The sequence below is a fragment of the Protobothrops mucrosquamatus genome, unplaced genomic scaffold, assembly GCF_001527695.2.
Source record: "Protobothrops mucrosquamatus isolate PMUCROS unplaced genomic scaffold, P.Mucros_1.0 scaffold32, whole genome shotgun sequence".
In the NCBI taxonomy this organism is placed as follows: domain Eukaryota; kingdom Metazoa; phylum Chordata; class Lepidosauria; order Squamata; family Viperidae; genus Protobothrops; species Protobothrops mucrosquamatus.
The window spans coordinates 131,650-151,955 of record NW_015386416.1 but is presented as its reverse complement, the minus strand read 5'-3'; the positions used below and the strand labels follow the sequence as shown (position 1 = coordinate 151,955).

The 20,306-nt window shown below is 35.5% G+C and overlaps 1 protein-coding gene across 1 annotated transcript in view; it reads left to right on the top strand.

The window, feature by feature from the left end:
* ELMO1 (engulfment and cell motility 1) overlaps positions 1 to 20,306 on the top strand; it is a 201,599-nt gene that overhangs the window by 69,269 nt on the left and 112,024 nt on the right. Inside the window, exons 3-4 of the mRNA XM_015811166.1 lie at positions 14,787 to 14,827; positions 15,874 to 15,946. Coding sequence (XP_015666652.1) covers positions 14,787 to 14,827; positions 15,874 to 15,946 — 114 coding nt within the window. The remainder of the gene's footprint in view (positions 1 to 14,786; positions 14,828 to 15,873; positions 15,947 to 20,306) is intronic.

The following is a 20,306-nucleotide window of genomic DNA, read 5'->3' as shown; positions in this document are numbered from 1 at the left end:
CCAGTGCAGCTCGCGCAGCAGCGGTGTTACGTGGGAGCGACGAGTCCCTCCCAACACCGCCCGCGCGGCCGCATTCTGGACCAGTTGAAGTCTCCGGATGCTCCCCACAGGGAGCCCCATGTATAGAGCATTACAGTAGTCCAGGCGGGAGGTGACGAGAGCCTGAGTGACTGTGCGCAGAGCGTCCCGGTCCAGAAAATATAGTGAATATGGTCAGGGTGGTGGAATGCAGGACAGTGGGGCTGTATGGCAGAGTACAGGGCAGCCAAAAGGGCAGAAATGGAGCAGATGGGGGCAGCTGAAATCACCTTGCAGGCTGCCAAGCACTCAAAATTTGATCACGTAACCTCAGGGGCCCTGCAGTGCTTATAACTATGAGGACTGGGCATAAGTGCAATTCACTCAGTATTATCAGAGCTTTGAATGTTGTTGTCATGGTTCTGACAGATGCAATTCTTCAAAGAACCTCGAGGCATTGTTTACCTTAAGGAGTCTTTAATCAAAATAACATAGCTTCGGCACCTACATGGTCAAGCTGAAATCTGGATTCCCCTCCCCTAAGCACACAGTATCAAAAGCACAGTTTCTTCCTCTAATTAACCGTCATAAATCACATTCTCCAATTAGTTTGAATTGTAAGCTTTCCCTCCTGTTTAACAACCCGCCAAATTCTTATCTTCTCTTTTTTCAAAACAGCCTTGAGAGACATTCTTCCTCCTTCCCCCCAGCATCAACTAATTCTAACTCTAAAAGTAACACACAAGTTAAAGAAGCAAAGCTACATCTCCCTATGTTATCAAGCCAGAACTTCCGATGTTAGCAGCATTGACAGTTGTTGTGGACTACATGTACTACTTCCAAGCTATGATTGAACCAAAGTGTAATTTTACGCTGATGATCTATAAAATAATTTGCATATATTTAAAAGGATGACTTGGCTTCATATGACTGATATTTTGAAATTAATTACTGTAATTCATATGAACTGGTCAGCAGTTTGTGTAGCTCTTATTGAACTTTTACTACCACATCAAATATATAGATTTTTTTTTTTAAAGAAAAAAGTTGTGACCTTAAAAGCAGTTGAAAGTGAAAGTCTTCAACATTATGTGTGGCATGCTTCAAATTAGCAATTTCCTGGCAATGAAGGACTCTCAAATTTTGCAGTAGTCCTACTATTCAAAGTGGTCAATAGGCACTTGTGATCTGGAAATGAGAAAACTTCCTGAAAAACAAGATTTTCTAGATCTGGTGTTATTTTGGGAGTTCCCAGATTTTGATTCTTGGCTCATATCTAATTGTTGTATATGAATCAGGTTCAATACTAGGTAAAGAAATGGGGGCTGCCATTTGAAGATAATAAATCCAATGTAAGAAAATATTCAATTATAATTCTGTTATTCTATGTTGCAATCATTGTACCTATCCTGGAGTTAGTGTTTGTAATGCTTTATATAGGACTACTTTGCTAAAGTTCCTGGAAGATAGGCATTTCTCAGGTATCTTCCTATTTCTTAGGAATTTTCTCAGATGGGCAATTTGTTTCCGGGAAAGACTAAGTTGCAATGGCATTCCAGGGGTGGGTGGAATTGGACTTTGCTCTCTTGTAATGATTCCAGACTGATCCCACACTTGATCCCTCCTCCCAAGAGGGCAGACTGTCTCTGACAGATTTTTTTTTTAAAAAAAGAACTATTTAGATCACTCCATAGGTTTTTTTTTTAAAGGACAGAATCCAGCAAAAAAAAAAAAAAAATCTCAACCAAATCTATGCCAGTCATATTCATATTTGATCCATTATGTTGTTGTTGTTAATTGTGAAGTCGTGTCCGACCCATCACGACCCCATAGACAACGTTCCTCCAGGTCTTCCTGTCCTCTACCATCTTCTGGAGTCCATTTAAGTTCACGCCTACTGCTTCAGTGACTCCATCCAGCCACCTCATTCTCTGTCGTCCCCTTCTTCTATTGCCCTCAATCTTTCCCAGCATTAGGCTCTTCTCCAGTGAGTCCTTCCTTCTCATTAGGTGGCCAAAGTATTTGAGGTTCAACTTCAGGATCTGGCCTTCTAAAGAGCAGTTGGGGTTGATCTCTTCTAAGACTGACCGGTTTGAACACCTTGCAGGCCAAGGGACTCGCAGGAGTCTTCTCCAGCACCATAGTTCAAAGGCCTCAATTCTATGTCACTCAGCCTTTCTTATGGTCCAACTTTCACATCCATACATTGCAACTGGGAAAACCATGGCCTTGACTATACACACTTTTGTTGGCAGGGTGATGTCTCTGCTTTTTAGTATGCTGTCTAGATTTGCCATAGCTTTCCTCCCCAGGAGCAAGTGTCTTTTAATTTCTTGGCTGCAGTCCCCATCTGAGGTGATCTTGGAGCCCAGGAAAATAAAATCTGTCACTACCTCAATTTCTTCCCCATCTATTTGCCAGGAATTGAGAGGGCCGGATGCCATGTTTTGGTTTTCTTAATGTTGAATTTCAAGCCAACTTTTGCACTCTCCTTCTTCACCCGCATCAAGAGGCTCTTTAGTTTCTCTTCACTTTCTGCCATTAGAGTGGTATCATCTGCATATCTTAGGTTGTTGATATTTCTCCCGGCAACCTTAATTCCAACTTTTGATTCATCTAGCCCTACCTTTCTCATGATGTGCTCTGCATATAAGTTAAATAGGCAGAGCGACCGTATACAGCCTTGCCGGACTCCTTTCCCAATTTTGAACCAATCAGTGGTTCCGTGTCCAGTTCTCACTGTTGCTTCTTGACCCGCATATAGGTTTCTCAAGAGACAAATAAAGACGGTCTGGTACTCCCATCTCTTTAAGAACTTGCCACAATTTGTTGTGATCCACACAATCAAAGGCTTTAGCATAATCAATGAAGCAGAAGTAGATGTTTTTCTGGAACTCCCTAGCTTTCTCCATGATCCAGCATATGTTAGCAATTTAATCTCTAGTTCCTCTGCCTCTTCGAAATCCTGCCTGTTCTTCTGGTAGTTCTCGATTCACATACTGCTGGAGTCTAGCTTGTAGGATTTTAAGCATAACTTTACTAGCATGTGAAATGAGTGCAATGGTGTGATAGTTTGAACATTCTTTGGCATTGCCTTTCTTTGGAATTGGAATGTAAACTGACCTTTTCGTTAGGACACCGGTGACAACTCAAAAGGTTTAAACGACCGTTTAACTCACATCGTGAAAATGAGCATCGTCTTTTAAGATTTTGAATAGCTCAGCTGGAATACTGTCACCTCCACTAGCTTTGTTGTTGCTCAGCTTTCCTAAGGCCCATTTCACTTCACATTCTAGGATGTCTGGCTCAAGGTCAGTGACCACCCCATTGTGGTTATCTGGGACGTTAAGCTCGTTCTTGTATAGTTCTTCTGTGTAGTTTTGCCACTTCTTCTCAATCTCTTCTGCCTCTGTTAGGTCCCTGCCATTATGGTCCTTTATCATGCCCATCTTTGCATGAAACGTTCCCTTCATATCTCCAATTTTCTTGAAGAGATCTCTGGTCCTCCCTATTCTGTTGTTTTCTTCTATTTCTTTGCACTGTTCATTTAAGAAGGTATTCTTATTTTTTCTAGCTATTCTCTGGAATTCTGCATTCAATTGAGTGTATCTTTCTCTTTCTCCTTTGCCTTTCGCTTCCCTTCTTTCCTCAGCTATTTGGAAAGCTTCCTCAGACAGCCATTTTGCTTTCTTGCATTTCTTTTTCTTTGGGATGGTTTTAGTTGCTACTTCTTGTACAATGTTGCGAACCTAGTTCTTCAGGCACTCTGTCTATCAGATCTAATTCCTTAAATCTATTTGTCACCTCTACTGTATATTCATCAGGAATATGATTTAGTTCATACCTGAGTGGCCTAGTGCTTTTCCCTACTTTCTTCAATTTAAGCCTAAATTTTGCAATGAGAAGCTCATGATCTGAGCCACAGTCAACTCCTTGTCTTGTTTTTACTGACTGTATAGAGCTTCTCCATCTTTGGCTGCAGAGCACATAGTCAATCTGATTTCTGTGTTGACCAACTGGTGATGTCCATGTGTACAGCCGTCTCTTGGGTTGTTGGAAAAGAGTGTTATGACCATCGTATTCTCTTGACAAAATTCTATCAGCCTGTGCCCTGCTTCATTTTGTACTCCAAGGCCAAACTTGCCTGTTATTCCCGTTATCTTTTGGCTACCTACTTTAGCATTCCAATCCCCCATGATGATAAGGACATCATTTTTTGGTGTTAATTCTATAAGGTGCTGTAGGGCTTCATAGAACCGGTCAATTTCATCTCTTTAGCACCAGTGGTTGGGGCATAGATTTGGACTACTGTGATATTGAATGGTTTGCCTTGGATTCGAACTGAGATCATTCTGTCATTTTGGGAATTGTATCCCAGTATTGCTTTTCCTATTCTTTTATTGACTATGAAGGCTACTCCATTTCTTCTGACGGATTCTTGCCCGCAGTAGTATACCTGATGGTCCTCTGAGTCAAATTCACCCATTCCTGTCCATTTTAGTTCGCTGATTCCTAAAATGATCCATTATAGATGCATATTTAAATCTTGGTCCAATGCCTGGGAAAATGAAAATACATTTTTATTGTATTTATTGTGAAGTGTTTCTTCAGCTATAATCCAACTTCTATATCAATTACTATCCCATGTGTTGCTGAAAAGTATAACAAATAGATCTTAGCAGAACTAGTATTTTTTTTATAATACAGTATTTTCCAAATTAGAATTTTCCAGATATGTTGTAAGCATCTCTCCTAAGCAAGCAATAAAAGATTAATTAATTAATTCAGGTCAGAATGCTGTGTACCTAGAAAGGCCTGTTTAGTTGCAGACACAGAGGTTCCTTGGGTTGCTGTTGCTATATCAGGTTATTATAAGAAATAAAAATAAATGTAATGATATATTTTAATGAAGATGTATGGCAATCTTCCTATTTTCAATACCATATGGCAACATTAGGCTCTTTGTATATATAGTTAAACTCATGTAGGAATACTTAAGCAATAATTTTATTTATAATGCTACATTTAATAAACTTAATTTTAGTTATATAGCTATTAATCTCACATTCAAGCACTGTTGTTGTCAAAAATTTCAGGAAAGTAGACTATATAGATTATAAATAGACTATATAGAAACAGATTGTGCTACTTTCTCATGTCTACAATGTAAAAACATTTCAACAATTGACAAAGACTATATCTGATGAACCCATTTGTGATTACTGAGACCATTTTAGAGTACAATGACATTGAAACACTGGCAATGCGTAAATAAAACTGGAGGATTGTTTTCTCTCTACTTATCAGCTACTTGTGAAATCACAAGAAGCTTGGAATCTGCCTTAATAAGCGGTAAAGTGAATATGTAATATGTTTTATATTTATCAGTTTTATTGTATTTATCAATAATAGATCGGCATAGGTCAGGGGTAGGGAACCTTGGCTCTTTTATGACTTGTAGACTTCAATACCCGGAATTCCTGAACCAGCCATGCTAACTCAGGAATTCTGGGAGTTGAAGTCCACAAGTCATAAAAGAGCCAAGGTTCCCTACCACTGGCATAAGTGGACAACCATTTTAGAAATGGACCCATATTGATAATTACCAAATTCTTTGGCAACCACAGTGAGTAAAGTTGATGGAAAATAGAGTAGATTTCTCTTCCCCCCCATATATGCTACCCTATATTTGGTATTCTCTTGCACTTTTCTTCATATTATCACACAAACATTCTTTCAAAGATCCATCACCAACCCTAAAGTAGCTGCATTTTTTTCCTGGGTCTCTGGACATCTGTAATTTCCACATTCACACTGTAGTTTATTAAGTTGGCATTCTTGTTTTAATGTTATGTTGAAACCCACTTGACAATGAAAAAATAGCCAGTCAATGCATCTTGATTGCTGCTGTATTGTAAAGTTGGCAGTTTGTTTATCCACTCAATTTATTAGGCAGTGTACTTTGTCATATATTCATCCAGATGTTGCTGACATTAAGTTGGAATTGTAGATCAAATAGTGCTTTCCATCACATACGTATATATCTATATGAGCATTCCTACCCCTACAATAATGTTTTCCATTATGTTTAGGAATACACTTTTCTTTAAAAATGTGATAATGACATAATGACTTAAGCTTAATATGATTCAAATTAATTACAAGATGACTCATTCACATGTTGACAAGTTGTGTATCTCTGTTGCCTAAGACTTTTGTTATTGCCATCAGAGATTTATTCATCATGGAGTAGGAAAAAATGAATGAACTTTCATCACCACATGCTTATATGGTGCAGTATTCACTTGCACAGCAGTTCAGAAAATTTATCTTTCATGAGCTTCTTACTAGAGTATTCAGAAATATTTTTAAAAGTCTTTGGTATACAGATTTAACACCAAAAATAACAAAAAAGCAAAAAATAAAGTTATATTTTTTAATTATAAACTTACTTTTACGTTACTTTTTTTGAGGGCCAAAGTCTACTTTGGATTTCTGTAACTTTAGTTAGATGCTATTCTAGGTAAAGTTGCTCTATCTTGACATTTTTTTAAAAAAAACGTTGCTTGAAAAACTTTTGGTGATGATAGATTCCCTCAAACTAAATGCAAAAATAATTTCAGAATGACTGTATCATGTAGATGTCTTGAGAAATATGAAACTCAATTTTAATTGCTATAATAGATTTATTTGCATAATGTTTCTGACACCCTGCCTGAGTTTAACAGAACTAAAAGTGTTTGCTGCTGATTTTTATTTGTAATTCATTTGTCTCATTGTAGTGTCCAACAATAGTCACCCAGTACTGATGGATTCCAGTAGCCCTGGTATCTTTTTTTCCATTGTGGCAATGTCTTGGTGAACCTTTCGCCATATTCGTCACTAGTTGCAGCTAGAATTTCTGGAAAGAAGTCGAAGTGTGAATGCAGGCAATGAATCTTCAGTGACATGTTGCACTTCAGGTTCTTGTATGCCATAACAGTTTGTCAACAGCTGAATGTAATTTGGTGCTCTGTAGTTGCCCACAAAATTCTCAGTGATATCCTTGAGTGCTTTCCAGGTGATTTTCTCTCACCCCACTAACTAAGAGGAAAATTACACAATGTTTTGCTAAATGTTCATTTAAATATATTTTATTATGTATAACTTTTATCTTCTTTTTATGTTAACCTTTAATACCTTTTTAAAAACAGATTTAACTTCATTACTTTAATTACTCTTTATATAGATATGTTTTGTTTTTCAGCTCGGCCTTTTTCGCCGAGCCCTGAAGGCCCATCTATTCCGTGCGGCCGGCCTGGCGTAGTTTGATTATGTTTCAGTGGGGGTTTTTTACGGGTGTGTTTTTAGAACAGGCCTGTTATTTAATTCGATTTTAAAACAAACTATTTATTTATTATCGTGGTTTTTAGTATCGCCTGTTCACCGCCCTGAGTCCCGCAAGGGAGATAGGGCGGTATATAAATTTAATAAATAAATAAATAAATAAATAAGACTTAATTTGCTTGTGTTATGGAACATACATAACCTAAAATAAGGAATGAAAGCCTTCTTACCACTCCCAGAATTAAGAAGAGAAAGCTTTTATTTTAATGTAATAGAACAATTTCAATATTAGCCTGAGTTGGGAATTTAGTTGTACCCAATCCTTTAATCTAGTCAGTCTTTTAACCCTGAGGAGATTCTTGCAAAAAAAAAAGCGGTGCTTTAGTAAACTTAAACAATGTGTTCATATTCCATTCTCTGGACATCAGGTGTTGTTTGCATTCCTGTTTTTTGGCTTCTCAGAGTCACCTGTTAATATTTATGGTAGAATTCAAGGAAGTTTTAAGGAATATATTGTGGCTTCTGTTGGAGTTTTAGCTGAGTTCACCAGCTTGGATGGGTTTTTTCTAATGGAAACTAGCTGTAAGGATATTGGTGTTTGCAAAAAAAAAAATGGAATAGAATAAAATATAAAATAAACATAAATGCAGTAGTTTCTGTTGGTTGTACAATTCAATTCCTTTGCTTATAGATTTTGATACTGCTGCCTTCTTGCTTCTGCCATAAATGAGAGCTTCAGTAAGAATGGACTAGGCATACATTGGCATATAATTGGAGAATTGTAACTTTAAATCAAGAAATCAGTTTATGTAAAAAACATTTGTATGTCTATTTTATTTTTAAGCTAGTTATTCACAGAATGCTAAAGTGGGTGGAGATTAACATATGAAAAACAACCATTGTCCTTGTCCCTAAAATGGAGTAAATATTTATGATTAGACAAGAGGAAAAGGTTCTTTTCTGAATTTTTGAAACTTGAAGACTAGCAGGAGAAAAAAAAAGATATTTTATCTTCTCCTTACTAAAGAGGATTCATAGTTTTCTTTACTTTTTCAGATAAATACATTAAATGCACTTTATAACTAGGATTCTGTGTTTTTATTCTTTTGCATTTTCTCCCTCCCCCCATAAGATAGTAGAAAAATTGGTACTTAGACAAAGTTCTGGACACGCTGTTCCAACTTGGGGTGGGGTGGGGGAAAAGAGACTGAGAGAACACATTGCTTAAAAATCCATCTGTCCCTTCTGTGGACACTGGCTCTTTTGTTGACTTGTTTGCCGAGGGGGAGGTGATGTTGCATGTGTGGCATTTTGCAGCAATACATGTGTTACACTTTTGATCTTTTTAACTTGCAAAGGTCTGCTTTATAGTCACAAATTGTAGAGCTCTGATGGAAGTTGCTGCACAGAAGAATTGTAGAAGCCTTTCTGGGACATTATAACAGCATCTTGCATACATTTCCATTAGAGATTAATTTTCTAATTTTTATTAAAAGAGGAAAACTCAAAATATGTATTTTGTAATATGACAAAGATTGTTAGGAGAAATGTAGAGGCATAATAGGGTAATATTAAAGTTTTGATATGTTTGTTACTTTTTGAAAAAGCTCTTTTACTTTAGGAATATAATAAATATTTCTGAAAGTTAAGTGGCATTCTCATCATGTGTCAGTTTATTGTATGTATTTCTTAGTTGTGAGATATGAGCAAATGTACATTTGCATAGTATGACAATATTAATCTTTAGAGTAGGAATTTGGAGGGGCCCTTGCTGTTCTTTTGTTTTCTTGCACTGATGATGTTAACCTAGTTTAATGAAACATCTGCAAGAAAACAATCAAACTCAGAGAGCACCAAAGATCCCTTATTTCAACCCTGAGCTACAAATATTCTCCTTTATTAATAGGATAGGAATTCTAGTTTCAAAAAATAATGTGTGGATGGAGTAAAACTGGGCTTTAGTGTATGAATTGCCCAGTCCAGTAGTGTTCTTTCCATTAGCAGAAAATGATGAATGGGGCATGGTGATGACTAGGGCTGGAAACCTCCTTTAAACTTACGTGTTTCCTAAAATTGTTATTGAAGACTAATAATGGGGGAGAGAGATCACTATCCAAAGGACCCTTTGGTGATGACCATGTCGAATAGGAGATTGCAGTTTTGAATGTAAGATGAGGATAGGTAGTCCTTGGCTTATGACCATTCTTTTAGTGACTGTTTGAAATATAGAGTTGCTGAAAAAAATGGATTTGCAATCATGCATGATGTTTTGGCCATTGCAGTGCCCACATAGTCACGTGATCAATATTTGGGTACTTGGCAGCCTATCCGCCCTTACAGTTGCAGATGCATTTCAACTCCCTCTCCATTTGTACCTTTCGGCTCCCCATGTTCTAACTTACTTTTGCCATCTTGCTCCACATGCTGGGCCTGACTTTTTGTGAGGCAGTTGCTGGCAATGCCAGGCCTTCTATAGGCTGCATGCAACAATGTCCAAATTGCATGCAGCCTTTCCACGAGACTTCAAAACTTTCCAAAGCCTTGCAAGAAGGCCACATGTGAGTTGGACAAAGGTATGCAATATTTGGAGAACAGTGCAAGTGGCCTCAAGAAAAAGGTCTGGTATGGCCAGTAGCTTGCAAAGAGCCAGGATGGATGTATCTCATCAGCAATGAAATGAAGATGACAAAGGACAGCTGGTGTGGTGGAGTGCTGGGTGGTTAGGGGTCTTGGAGTGCAGAGCACTGTGGGCAGTTGGGCTGGGGCAGCTGGAGCTTTCTGGGATAGCTGGAGCTTCCGGGAGACCTGATTGCTTTGCTCTATTTGGGTTTCTTGGACATTTAGTGATTCCCTATGTATGAGGGTGCACAAGAAGTGCCATGCAGGTCAGGGAAGCAATGTGAGAGGGTGTGTGGATCAAAAAGGATTTATGGAGGTGCCCAAGAAGTGCTGTATAGGCTGGAGGAGGTGCAGCATGGGTTGGAAAAGGTGGGTGGGCATACACAAGAGATGCCTCATAGGTCAAGAAAGGCCTATCAGGACACCATGATTTGAATAACACTGAGCATCATCCTCCAAAATACAGATTCAAAAATTCTGAGTCCTTCAAAGGCCAAGACAAAATCATATCTGTTTTTTTCTTTTCTCACATTAAAATTGCAATTTAGTGGCAACTTTTAAAAGATCTTTATGTGTTTCTCTCCCAAAATATCCATGCTAAAAGTGGCCATCCCTGCAGTTATTACATTACTGTTTTATGAAAGGTGTCATCAGTTTTATATAAAGCAGATTTCTTATAAATAGATGACAATCTCCTCTCCATGTAATACAGATGTCTCCTAACCATATTGGGTAGTCAAAAGTATGCACACTTCATTAAACAAACAATCCTGATTTGTTTCTTTTCTTTTTTTTGTAAGAGTTTTATTGATTTTTTACAATAACAACCTTAGTGCCTGGTGTACAGCATGTTGTCTTGGTTCATGATTTTTTTTAAAAAATATACAATCAATAATAGTTAATTAACAATCAATAATAATTAATTTTTATATTTCCATAATTAGTATATAAATTGATAATATATTTCCTTGATCCTCTCTTCTCCCAATAGTATTCTCCTTCTTCAGCATTAAACAAATATAATTTTTGATATTTGATATTTTCCATATATAAGTGATTAAATAAAAACATTTTCTTTTATATTTATACCAACAATAATAGCATCCATATGTAGCATTTTTTTCTTATCAACTTATGTTCTTTTCGTAAAAGTCATCTTATTGATTCACCATACATCATTATTTTCATAAATCTTGTTTAAGCTCAATTTTTCCATAATATTCAAACAATTCTTATCAATCATACTTTTCTCAGTAATTAACACCTAAATATCCAAATTTTCCACTTAAATATATCATCCCAGTATTTTCATATTTCATATATTATAGAAATACTATACTACTAATCTAACATAACATCTACCTATAACATCTTTTCCTATCAATTTATATTTCACTTCTATTTGTAAAAATTGATTGAATCACTATATATCTTTTTTTCAAAGTTCTTATTAAGTCTAATTTCCTCTCAATATTTCAATCATTCCTTAATCCTAAATCTTTTCAAACTTAATTTGTCTTAAAGTTCAAACTTTTCCTTCATTTACATCATCCCAATATTTTTACCTTTTGTATCTTATCTAAAAATACTATATTACTTATATTTCTTATCCCACTTTCTAAAGCCCCTTTATAGCCAAAGTTATTTGTTTATTTAGCTTGCTCGTATAATATTCCATCTGGTATGGTGAGTCAAGTATCTTAAGCCCGTCTCTAATCTTCTTCCTTTGCCAAATTGTTTTCCAAATTCATATTTTTGACTTGTCAAACAGTTCTTGTATTTTTGTAGTTGTTGTTAGGAGTAGAGGATACAAAATACGTAAGATGTATGCTTTTTGTCTTCCAAACAGTGATTCTCCTAGCAGTGTCCATTTTGTTAAGTCTTCTTTCTTCTCAAGTTTATTTTGATGTTCTAATGGATAAGGTATCTTTTCCATATTTATTGTTGTATCCAAATCTTGTGAGTTTTTTCTTGTTTGTATTAAGTTATAATTCCCTTCATTTGTGAGTTCGCCAATTAAGTCATTTTTTTCTAGTTCACATTCTGTTATCTGATTTGTTTGTTCATTCTTTACCATCATTCTTTGGATGTTTTTTTATTGTAAATTTAAGTTAGAAGTGTATTCATTTATCTTATCAAAGTTATGTTTAATCTCCTTATGGTTTAGAGCTATTGTGATTTGTATTTGTTGTAGCATTGCATAAATTTCTTCTTGGAAAGTATTTGTCTTGTCTTGAAATATTGCTTCTAGAGGTCTTTGATTTTTCCAGCTGAATCCTTCAACAGTAGATATTAAGTGTGGTTTTCTATCATTTTTTGATGAATCTGTCATATCCATGTTATCTCCCCCTTTTGAGTAATCCGTCATAAGTGCCAAAGTCTCTGTAATTAGCTTTGTCAAGCTGGCCAAAACTCAAAATCCAAACAGTCCTATTTTGTATAGTTCTTGTCTTTATATATAATTTTTATAATCCACTGTAATTTTCAATTGTCAAGGTTTCAGTAAAATCAATGTTTTATAACAGTTCTTTCTTTCAGGAGTCAATTGTCAACCAGTCAGAATTACAATTCAATATATTTAGCCACCTTGAATCCTTCCTGTAGCTTTCCCTCTCAAAAATTAGTCATAGATCAAAGTTTTTAAACAGTTCATAAATTTAGACCACAAAATATTTCTTTTCCTTCAAACACTTTCCAATCTTGTAGCTGGCCCAGTGTACAATCTCTTCTTTGTTCCCTGGCAACTATCTTCTTAAAGATTATTAGAGTTCATGGGAACAGATTTTTCTTTGTTTCTGGCGTTGTCTTTGATGTGCTATATTCTAAATGTTCACTAATGTCAGCAAATATTTGTTTTCCAGCTCTTTCAGACAAGAAGTTGTTATTATTTTTCTTATTTTTATAGTTTCATCAAAATCCTTTAGAATATAATCTTAGCAGTTTGTTTTAGTTTCTAAGTTTGATCAGATTATAGTATTTTAAATTTAATTTCAATGTGTTTCTTTCCTCCTTAAAGGTTAATTTGCTGCTTCCGTTTATGTGGGAATGGGAATGTAGTCCCCTCCTCTCACTTTTGGAGGTTTTTTGCTTTGGGGATCTTTCCCAGGGACTTAGTTGCAAAATAAGGGAGAGAAGATCAAATACTCTCACCAATTCCAAGCACGCTGTTCACCGTTGTTCTGGTCAGTGCTCTTGGATTTCGGCTGCAGATAGCTTGGGCTAGATGCTGGCATGCCGCTAGCCTTTCTCCTGTTGGGTTCAGAGGGCTTCCCCCGGATCAAACTAAGCGATTGTCGTCATTTCGTGATCAACGGGGCTCCCCTCCTTCACGGTCACCTCTTTGGGGCGACTTCGGACCCATCCAGGGTCCCCCTAGCAGGACGAAACTAGCCATGAGGAGCGGAGGTCCGCTCTCGGCAGCCATGCGCTACGGGTGCAAAACTGGAATTCTCCTGATTTGTTTTTTGATTACTGTAACTAAAGTAATTAATTTTTATGACAATCATTTTTCTTGAGACAAGAGCTGTTCTTTTATTTTCTGTAAAAAGCAAGCATTTATAGCAGTGCCCGGAATATTGTGATATAATCAAACCAGGCAATGTTGTTTTTACTTTTGGGGCCATAATCGAAATAAAATTAACTTCAGCCAGGCCATGAAATATCATGCAGACTTACTACATAGCAAATTCACAGTAAACTAGATGGTATTTTGTTGAAATTCAAGTATTTTAGGGATCCTTCCTGTAAAAGTGGAAAGTTTTTTATAATTATCATTGTGCGCAGATGCATGCACAAAAATAATGCAAGTAAGAAAGGGGTGTAGTACAAAATAGAACTAGTTTTCCTATTCAAAACATACTTTATTCATGATACAAGTTACTGACAGATAATTAGATTAGATTGTTTGGGTATTTATTCTGCATCATTCTAAACACTTGTGTTAAAATGTGAAGTCAACTTTAATCTATCTGAGAATGTGAATAGCATTAGGGAATCAAAAGGCCTTTCAATGCTCAATACTTAATTATTTGTAATATTATTTTTGGTCATCAAATATATTTCTCTCCATCCTGGTTTAGTATAGTGTGCAAATTTAGACTGCATTATGATTCTGCACAATGACCATGTTGATACAGTTCAGCGATGTCTGAAACTATAGGTTCTGCTTACTTTAAGATTGCCTAGTAATGTCAAATTTGAACTGGACTTAGTTGAAATCTTAATTCTAGATTTGAACTACTCACCTTTCAAGACATATGACTATTTCCATTATCCCCAGGCTACCTGAAAATGCTATATCTAGTTGCTAGGAGTTGTAATCCTAAATATCTGGAGTATCACTGAGGAAGACTGCTATAATAAACTATAATTTTAAAATGTTCAGAATTGTATGTACATGTGCACGTGCATGTCTATGTCTATGTTCTTGCTTAAGCAGGGGGAGTTGTACTAGAAGACTTCAAAGGTTCCTTCCAACTCGGTTATTCTGTTATGTATGTATGTATATGTGTATGTGTATGTGTATGTGTGTATATATATATATATATATATATACACATACACAAGTTAACATATATATAGGTTAACTTGCTTTACTTAATAGGCCATTTAGATCATTATTTTCAACAATAAATTGATAGCACATATTATCAATCATTAGATAAATATTTATGTAGAAAATTGATATATCATTGGAATGAAATACTCTAAAAGTACTAGTTAACTGAAATAAGTTAAAATTTTATTTCATATTATAAATGTGCATTGGAGGTTATGTTGTGATAGGCATAAATAATGATATTTCCTTTCTTTTTTATGCTCAGAAAAAGCCACTAACTGCAATCATCAAAGAAGTCTGTGATGGGTAAGTTCTGTTTTCTACTGTTATTTTTATAATTCCCAAATGCACTGCAGATAATAAATTTGGTCCTCTTTGTAGTTAATTCAACCATCTCAGATTAAGGAATTCAGGCTGCTATTGCTTTATACATTCAGTTTTTTTAATCTTATATTAAGGTGAATATGATTTTCATTGTACTGGGTCCCAAATTTTCCAAATATACTAGACAGCCCTGAAAGTTATATTAGACAAAGAAAGAAACATAGCCTGAGGTTATCCAATAAGCATTATGGTTGAGTTGGAATTTGATGTTTTTGTGTAGCTGTATAAAGCAGGTTTGTTCAATTACCCATAGTATTGGGAATTATTTCACACTATTATAGAGATGGAATCAAGTGGAACATTGCCCACAGTGGCAGCTAGCTGTATTCTTGGACTTACATATATTATCCCATTAAATTTTATAGGGATCCTTTTGAGAACTTCAGATATGGAAGATGAAATATTTTAAACATTAATTTATTGCCCAATCTGGCATTAAGAAAAATAGATTTGTTATATGTGATCTTTTGTTTTAACGTTATGGAATTGTAATAAGAGGTGGATATCCACTTTCATATCCAATTTGGGGAGAAGGGGAGAGAGAAGTGTACTGTTCAGATCTAGCAAGCCATAAATCCTAATTTAATATGATTTGAAATGGCTAAGCTCAAGCTTAGATATCCTGCAAGGCAAGTTCATAACTTTCTTTAGGTAAGGATGTGTTGATTATTTGAATCACTTAACCATAGTTGTAGATTCAACTAGTATATGCACCTATCTCTTCCCAGTTCTTTTTAATTCACACATATGTGTACTGCATCAGCAATATGAAAATTATCCATAATATTGTTCATTTAGGCAGAATGTGGTCAATATCATCTTTAAGGATATTTTAAAGTTGTATTATAAGTGTACCTTTATGCTCTGTTATCAAAATGATAATTAAATGGTGAAGGGAAGGAAAAGTTGTTCTTAATATTCTCCTTTCTGTGCACATTTTACTAATGTATATCTTTGTTTCTTATAAGGTGGTCTCTTGCAAACCATGAACATTATGCACTGCAACATGCTGATAGCTCCAATTTTTATATTACTGAAAAGGTAAATAAATTGATTTCTAGTCAATTACTGTGTGGTCAATTAAAATAAGTACCGTAATCTAAATCACTTTTAATACAAACAATGTGGTTTTACAACTAATACCTAGGAAGCTATTTATACATACACTTATCCCCATTTACCCATAGAGAGTATAAGTGATTTACTAGTATTGGAAAACATAATCAAACAATAACAATAAACACAAATAACATCAAATTTCTTATTATATTAAACTCATATAAATGTAAATGGCAATTGACTCCCAAAGATCTTCTGGAAAATCCAATTTTACCAACTTCCAGAAGATATGTAAATAGAACTTGTTTCCTCAGGGGGACAAACAATTTCATAGGAGGTGGATTTTCGACAAAAAAGCACTCATTGTCAGTGTTCCTCCCATTGCATCTCATGGGAGATAAAGATTGTGAGTATGTGGCTGTCTGGATCAGGCAGGCAAAGCCATCTAGGAAAGACAATTTGTGCCTTCATCCTACACACACATTGACACACAAAAAGTCTGAGTATTTGTTTCCTCTAAAAGTAGGTATGAATAAGTTGGCATCTTTACCCCACTCCCCTCCAAAAATGCAGAATTCGTACATAGGGCTATAATGAATTTTCAGTATTTGATTCTAAATGCCCAAAAATAATGTTCCCAATTAATCCACAATCAATTGAATATATGTTAACGTTGTGAATATACAACCCATTAAACTAGAACTAATACATTTTTGTAACAAAATCACAAAATCTGTAATGAAAGGTCGTTCTTGCTAGGTGCGACCAGCAAGATAGATGAACCCATAATAGCTGGAGTTCCCAGTGCAGGTATTCTCTTTGGTCACAGGTGGAACACCTGTCATCGTAAGTGAAAAGACTGGTTAGTGGACTCCGTTCCAATCTAAAATGAGAATTATTGATCAAGACCCCTGCTGAAGGTCAGGGCAAACAGTTATGAACTTTGGAATTTATTCAACCCCATCGACATATGTTCCACTGAACAGAAAGAGAACTTCTAAACATTGCATAAGTTAATTGCCAGCATCTCCTTTTGGTTCCCAGGCTTTCTGGTCCCAGGTGAGCAGACCTTTTGTCCTGGTATTTTCCAGTCCTTTTCATGAAGAAGTCTGGAGAGAAAGCAGAATTTGTGCCTTTCTTTGATATTCGTTCGTTCATTCATTCATTCATTCGTTCATTCATTCATTCATTCATTCAGTTTCCATGGCTGCCCATCTTAGTCAATGATTTCAGGTGACCTACAGTTCAAAAAATTATTACAGTGAAAAATATTAAAAATGTTTTTTAAAAATAAAAACACTAAAATATCCAAATTAAATATACATAGAAGCAATATTTTTGACCAGTTAGCAATATAGCTAGGAAATGAGGTCCTTGACACATTCGGCAGCCCGGGCTCAGTAATATACCCAGGTTTTTAGCGCCTTATGAATAGCTAACAGAGTTGGGGCCATTCTTATCTCAAGGATTGTCATCAGTACTGGAGAGTGAGAGAGAGAGATGTGAACGAGTGAGCGTTTATTATGGTCAAAGATCAGAGTCCATAAGAATTGGAGTACTGTCCCTAATGAAGTGGTTGTCTCTCTTACTGAATTTTTGAATCAATGCTTTGAAACTGATAACTTGCTGATTATGCAGTTATTGATCACTTTTCAAACTAGTAAAGCTAGAACCAGTTCATAAGGTGAATTTAGGAACATACAGCAGAATAATTGTTAGAATATGAGGCTTAAAATTGGCAGTATCAATTGTTATAAATGCTTTTGTTATAGATAGTTCTCTACTTATGACTGCAATTTAACCACATATTTGCGGTGCTGAATGAGACATTCGTTAAGTGAATTTTGCCCCATTTTGTGACCATTCTTGCCATAGTTCTTAAGTGAATCACTGCAGTTGTTAAGTTAGTAACAAGATTATTAAGTGAATTTGGCTTCCCCATTGATTTTGCTTGTCAGAAGGTTACAAAAGGGGATCACATGATTCTAGAACACTGCAACGATCATAAATATGAGCCCATTGCCAAATGTTCGAATTTAGATCATGTGACCATGGGGATGCTGTAAGGATCATAAGTGTGAAAAACAATCATAAGTCACTTTTTTTAATACCGTTGCAACTTCAAACAAACTGTTGAAAATTGAAGACTACCTATACTTAGTTCCAGATAATGATGATCCAGCCATCTTGAAACAAGGTAAAAATTTGATGTTTTACTAAGGGGCATAATATATGACATTTTATGGAGATTTCTTTACCATTATGTAACTGATACCTCCAAATGGTGATTTCTTATTAAACCAAATATTATATCATTTAGTCTCCTAATATATTTGTATCTAGCCCCTGAAGGGAAACAGGAAATACTGTACATAAAACACAATAAATAAATAAATAAATAAATAAATAAATAAATAAATAAATAAATAAATAAATAAATAAATAAATAAATAAATAGTAGAGTATGAGGCATCTTCAGATAATGCCATTAGTGACTGTACATGTTCAAATAAAGTATACATATATTCTAATAAAATTTGGTAATTTTTCAAATGACTTTTTCAAGTGAGATGGTTAAAGGGTAGTAATATATTACTAGGCCAACTTTGATTTTTTGTTAGAGAGGGAAATGCATATTTCAAATGAATATCTTTGTAACTTTATATCTTTGGAGAAATATTGCATGCCTCCCACCCTGTACGCCTCTACCTCTGTCTGCTGCCAATGCTGTCGCCGTGCCTGCTGCTTGGAAGGCCAGCCAGTGGTTGCAGCAGGTTGTGCAGCCCCAGAGTGTGCTGGCTGAGGGGCCGGCAGGCTGTGGCTACTGCTGGGAGTCAAGCTGTTCTCCAAAGCACCTGAAGGCAGGACAAGAAGCAACGGATGGAAACTAATCAAAGAGAGAAGCAACCTAGAACTAAGGAGAAACTTCCTGACAGTTAGAACAATTAATCAGTGGAACAACCTGCCTCCAGAAGCGGTGAATGCACCAACACTGGAAGTTTTTAAGAAAAGACTGGACAGCCATTTGTCCGAAATGGTATAGGGTTTCCTGCCTGAGCAGGTGGTTGGACTAGATGACCTCCATGGTCCCTTCCAACTCTATTATTATCATTATTATTATTATTATCATCATCATTATCATTATTATTATTATTATTATTATTATTATTATTATTATTATTATTATTATTATTACTATTACTTTGTCAAGTAGGTTATCCCTATAAAAACTATTAATATAATATAATGAAGATACAAAAAAACCTTGCCTGTCCTTTCTTTTTTCCCCCTAAGGTACCCTCACATACTTCTTATTAAACTCCATATTGCCAAATGCACAAAACCAGTGTCCTCATTGCCCTTTTATTCAACTGCATCAAATAATGCAGTGACATGTTAGAATAAGCATTACAGCCAATGATTCCTCTTTGGGTGTGTAAAAATGTGCTCTGATTGTCCCAGTTTTCATCAGGCTCAAGCTGCCCCAGTTAAAGTACAATCTAGAAGCCAGAAACAATTGTTGGAGAATCATGTGAGGCAGAATGAAGGAGCCAACTAATTTAATAATTACTTTATGATTAATCATGAGCTATTGAAAAGATTTTCCCTTTTAAAGTTGGTCTTTAGCTGTTATTCTATAATTGACCCATTCACTCTGATGAACAAAATATAGTTGTTATATGCCTGACTTTTTGTTTTATGTGGTACCACAGTTTCTCCGTTAGGAATGAAAAAAGGAAATTGAAAGTTTTTTATTACATTATCACGTATGCATAGGTTGGCTAAAAGTGGAAACCCTGCAACCCTTCAAATATTATAACTAATAGTTAGATTATATATTACAGTTTCTTAAAGTGTTGTCTGAGATCTCCCCGGGACCACACAATCAAATTGATTTGCCAAATATTAAGTATATTTGCAAAAATGTATAACAATTTCACTCATCTCATTATTTTAATTTGTTAAAAAATAAGATTTTTCATGTAAAAATATTTTATTAGTTAACTAGCTGTACCCGGCCACGCGTTGCTGTGGCTCAGTCTGGTTAAATGGAAAAGAAAGAAAAGAGAAAGCGCACGTTTGTAATATGGAATCGTAAAATCGTAGCGTGTGTTGCTTTTTTTTTTTTTTTTTTTTTTTAAACAAAATTTTTATTGGTTTTTATTTAACATGGTGGCAAGGCCATCAATTAATCAAAACAAAATCGTACTTATACAATTCAAATTATATCAATATAATTAACTCCGTTATACATATAAATAATCTATTATTATTTTAATGTATCCTACTCCCCCCTTTAATCAATGCTATTAACTCTACTTCTATACTCCCTCCCAGCCCC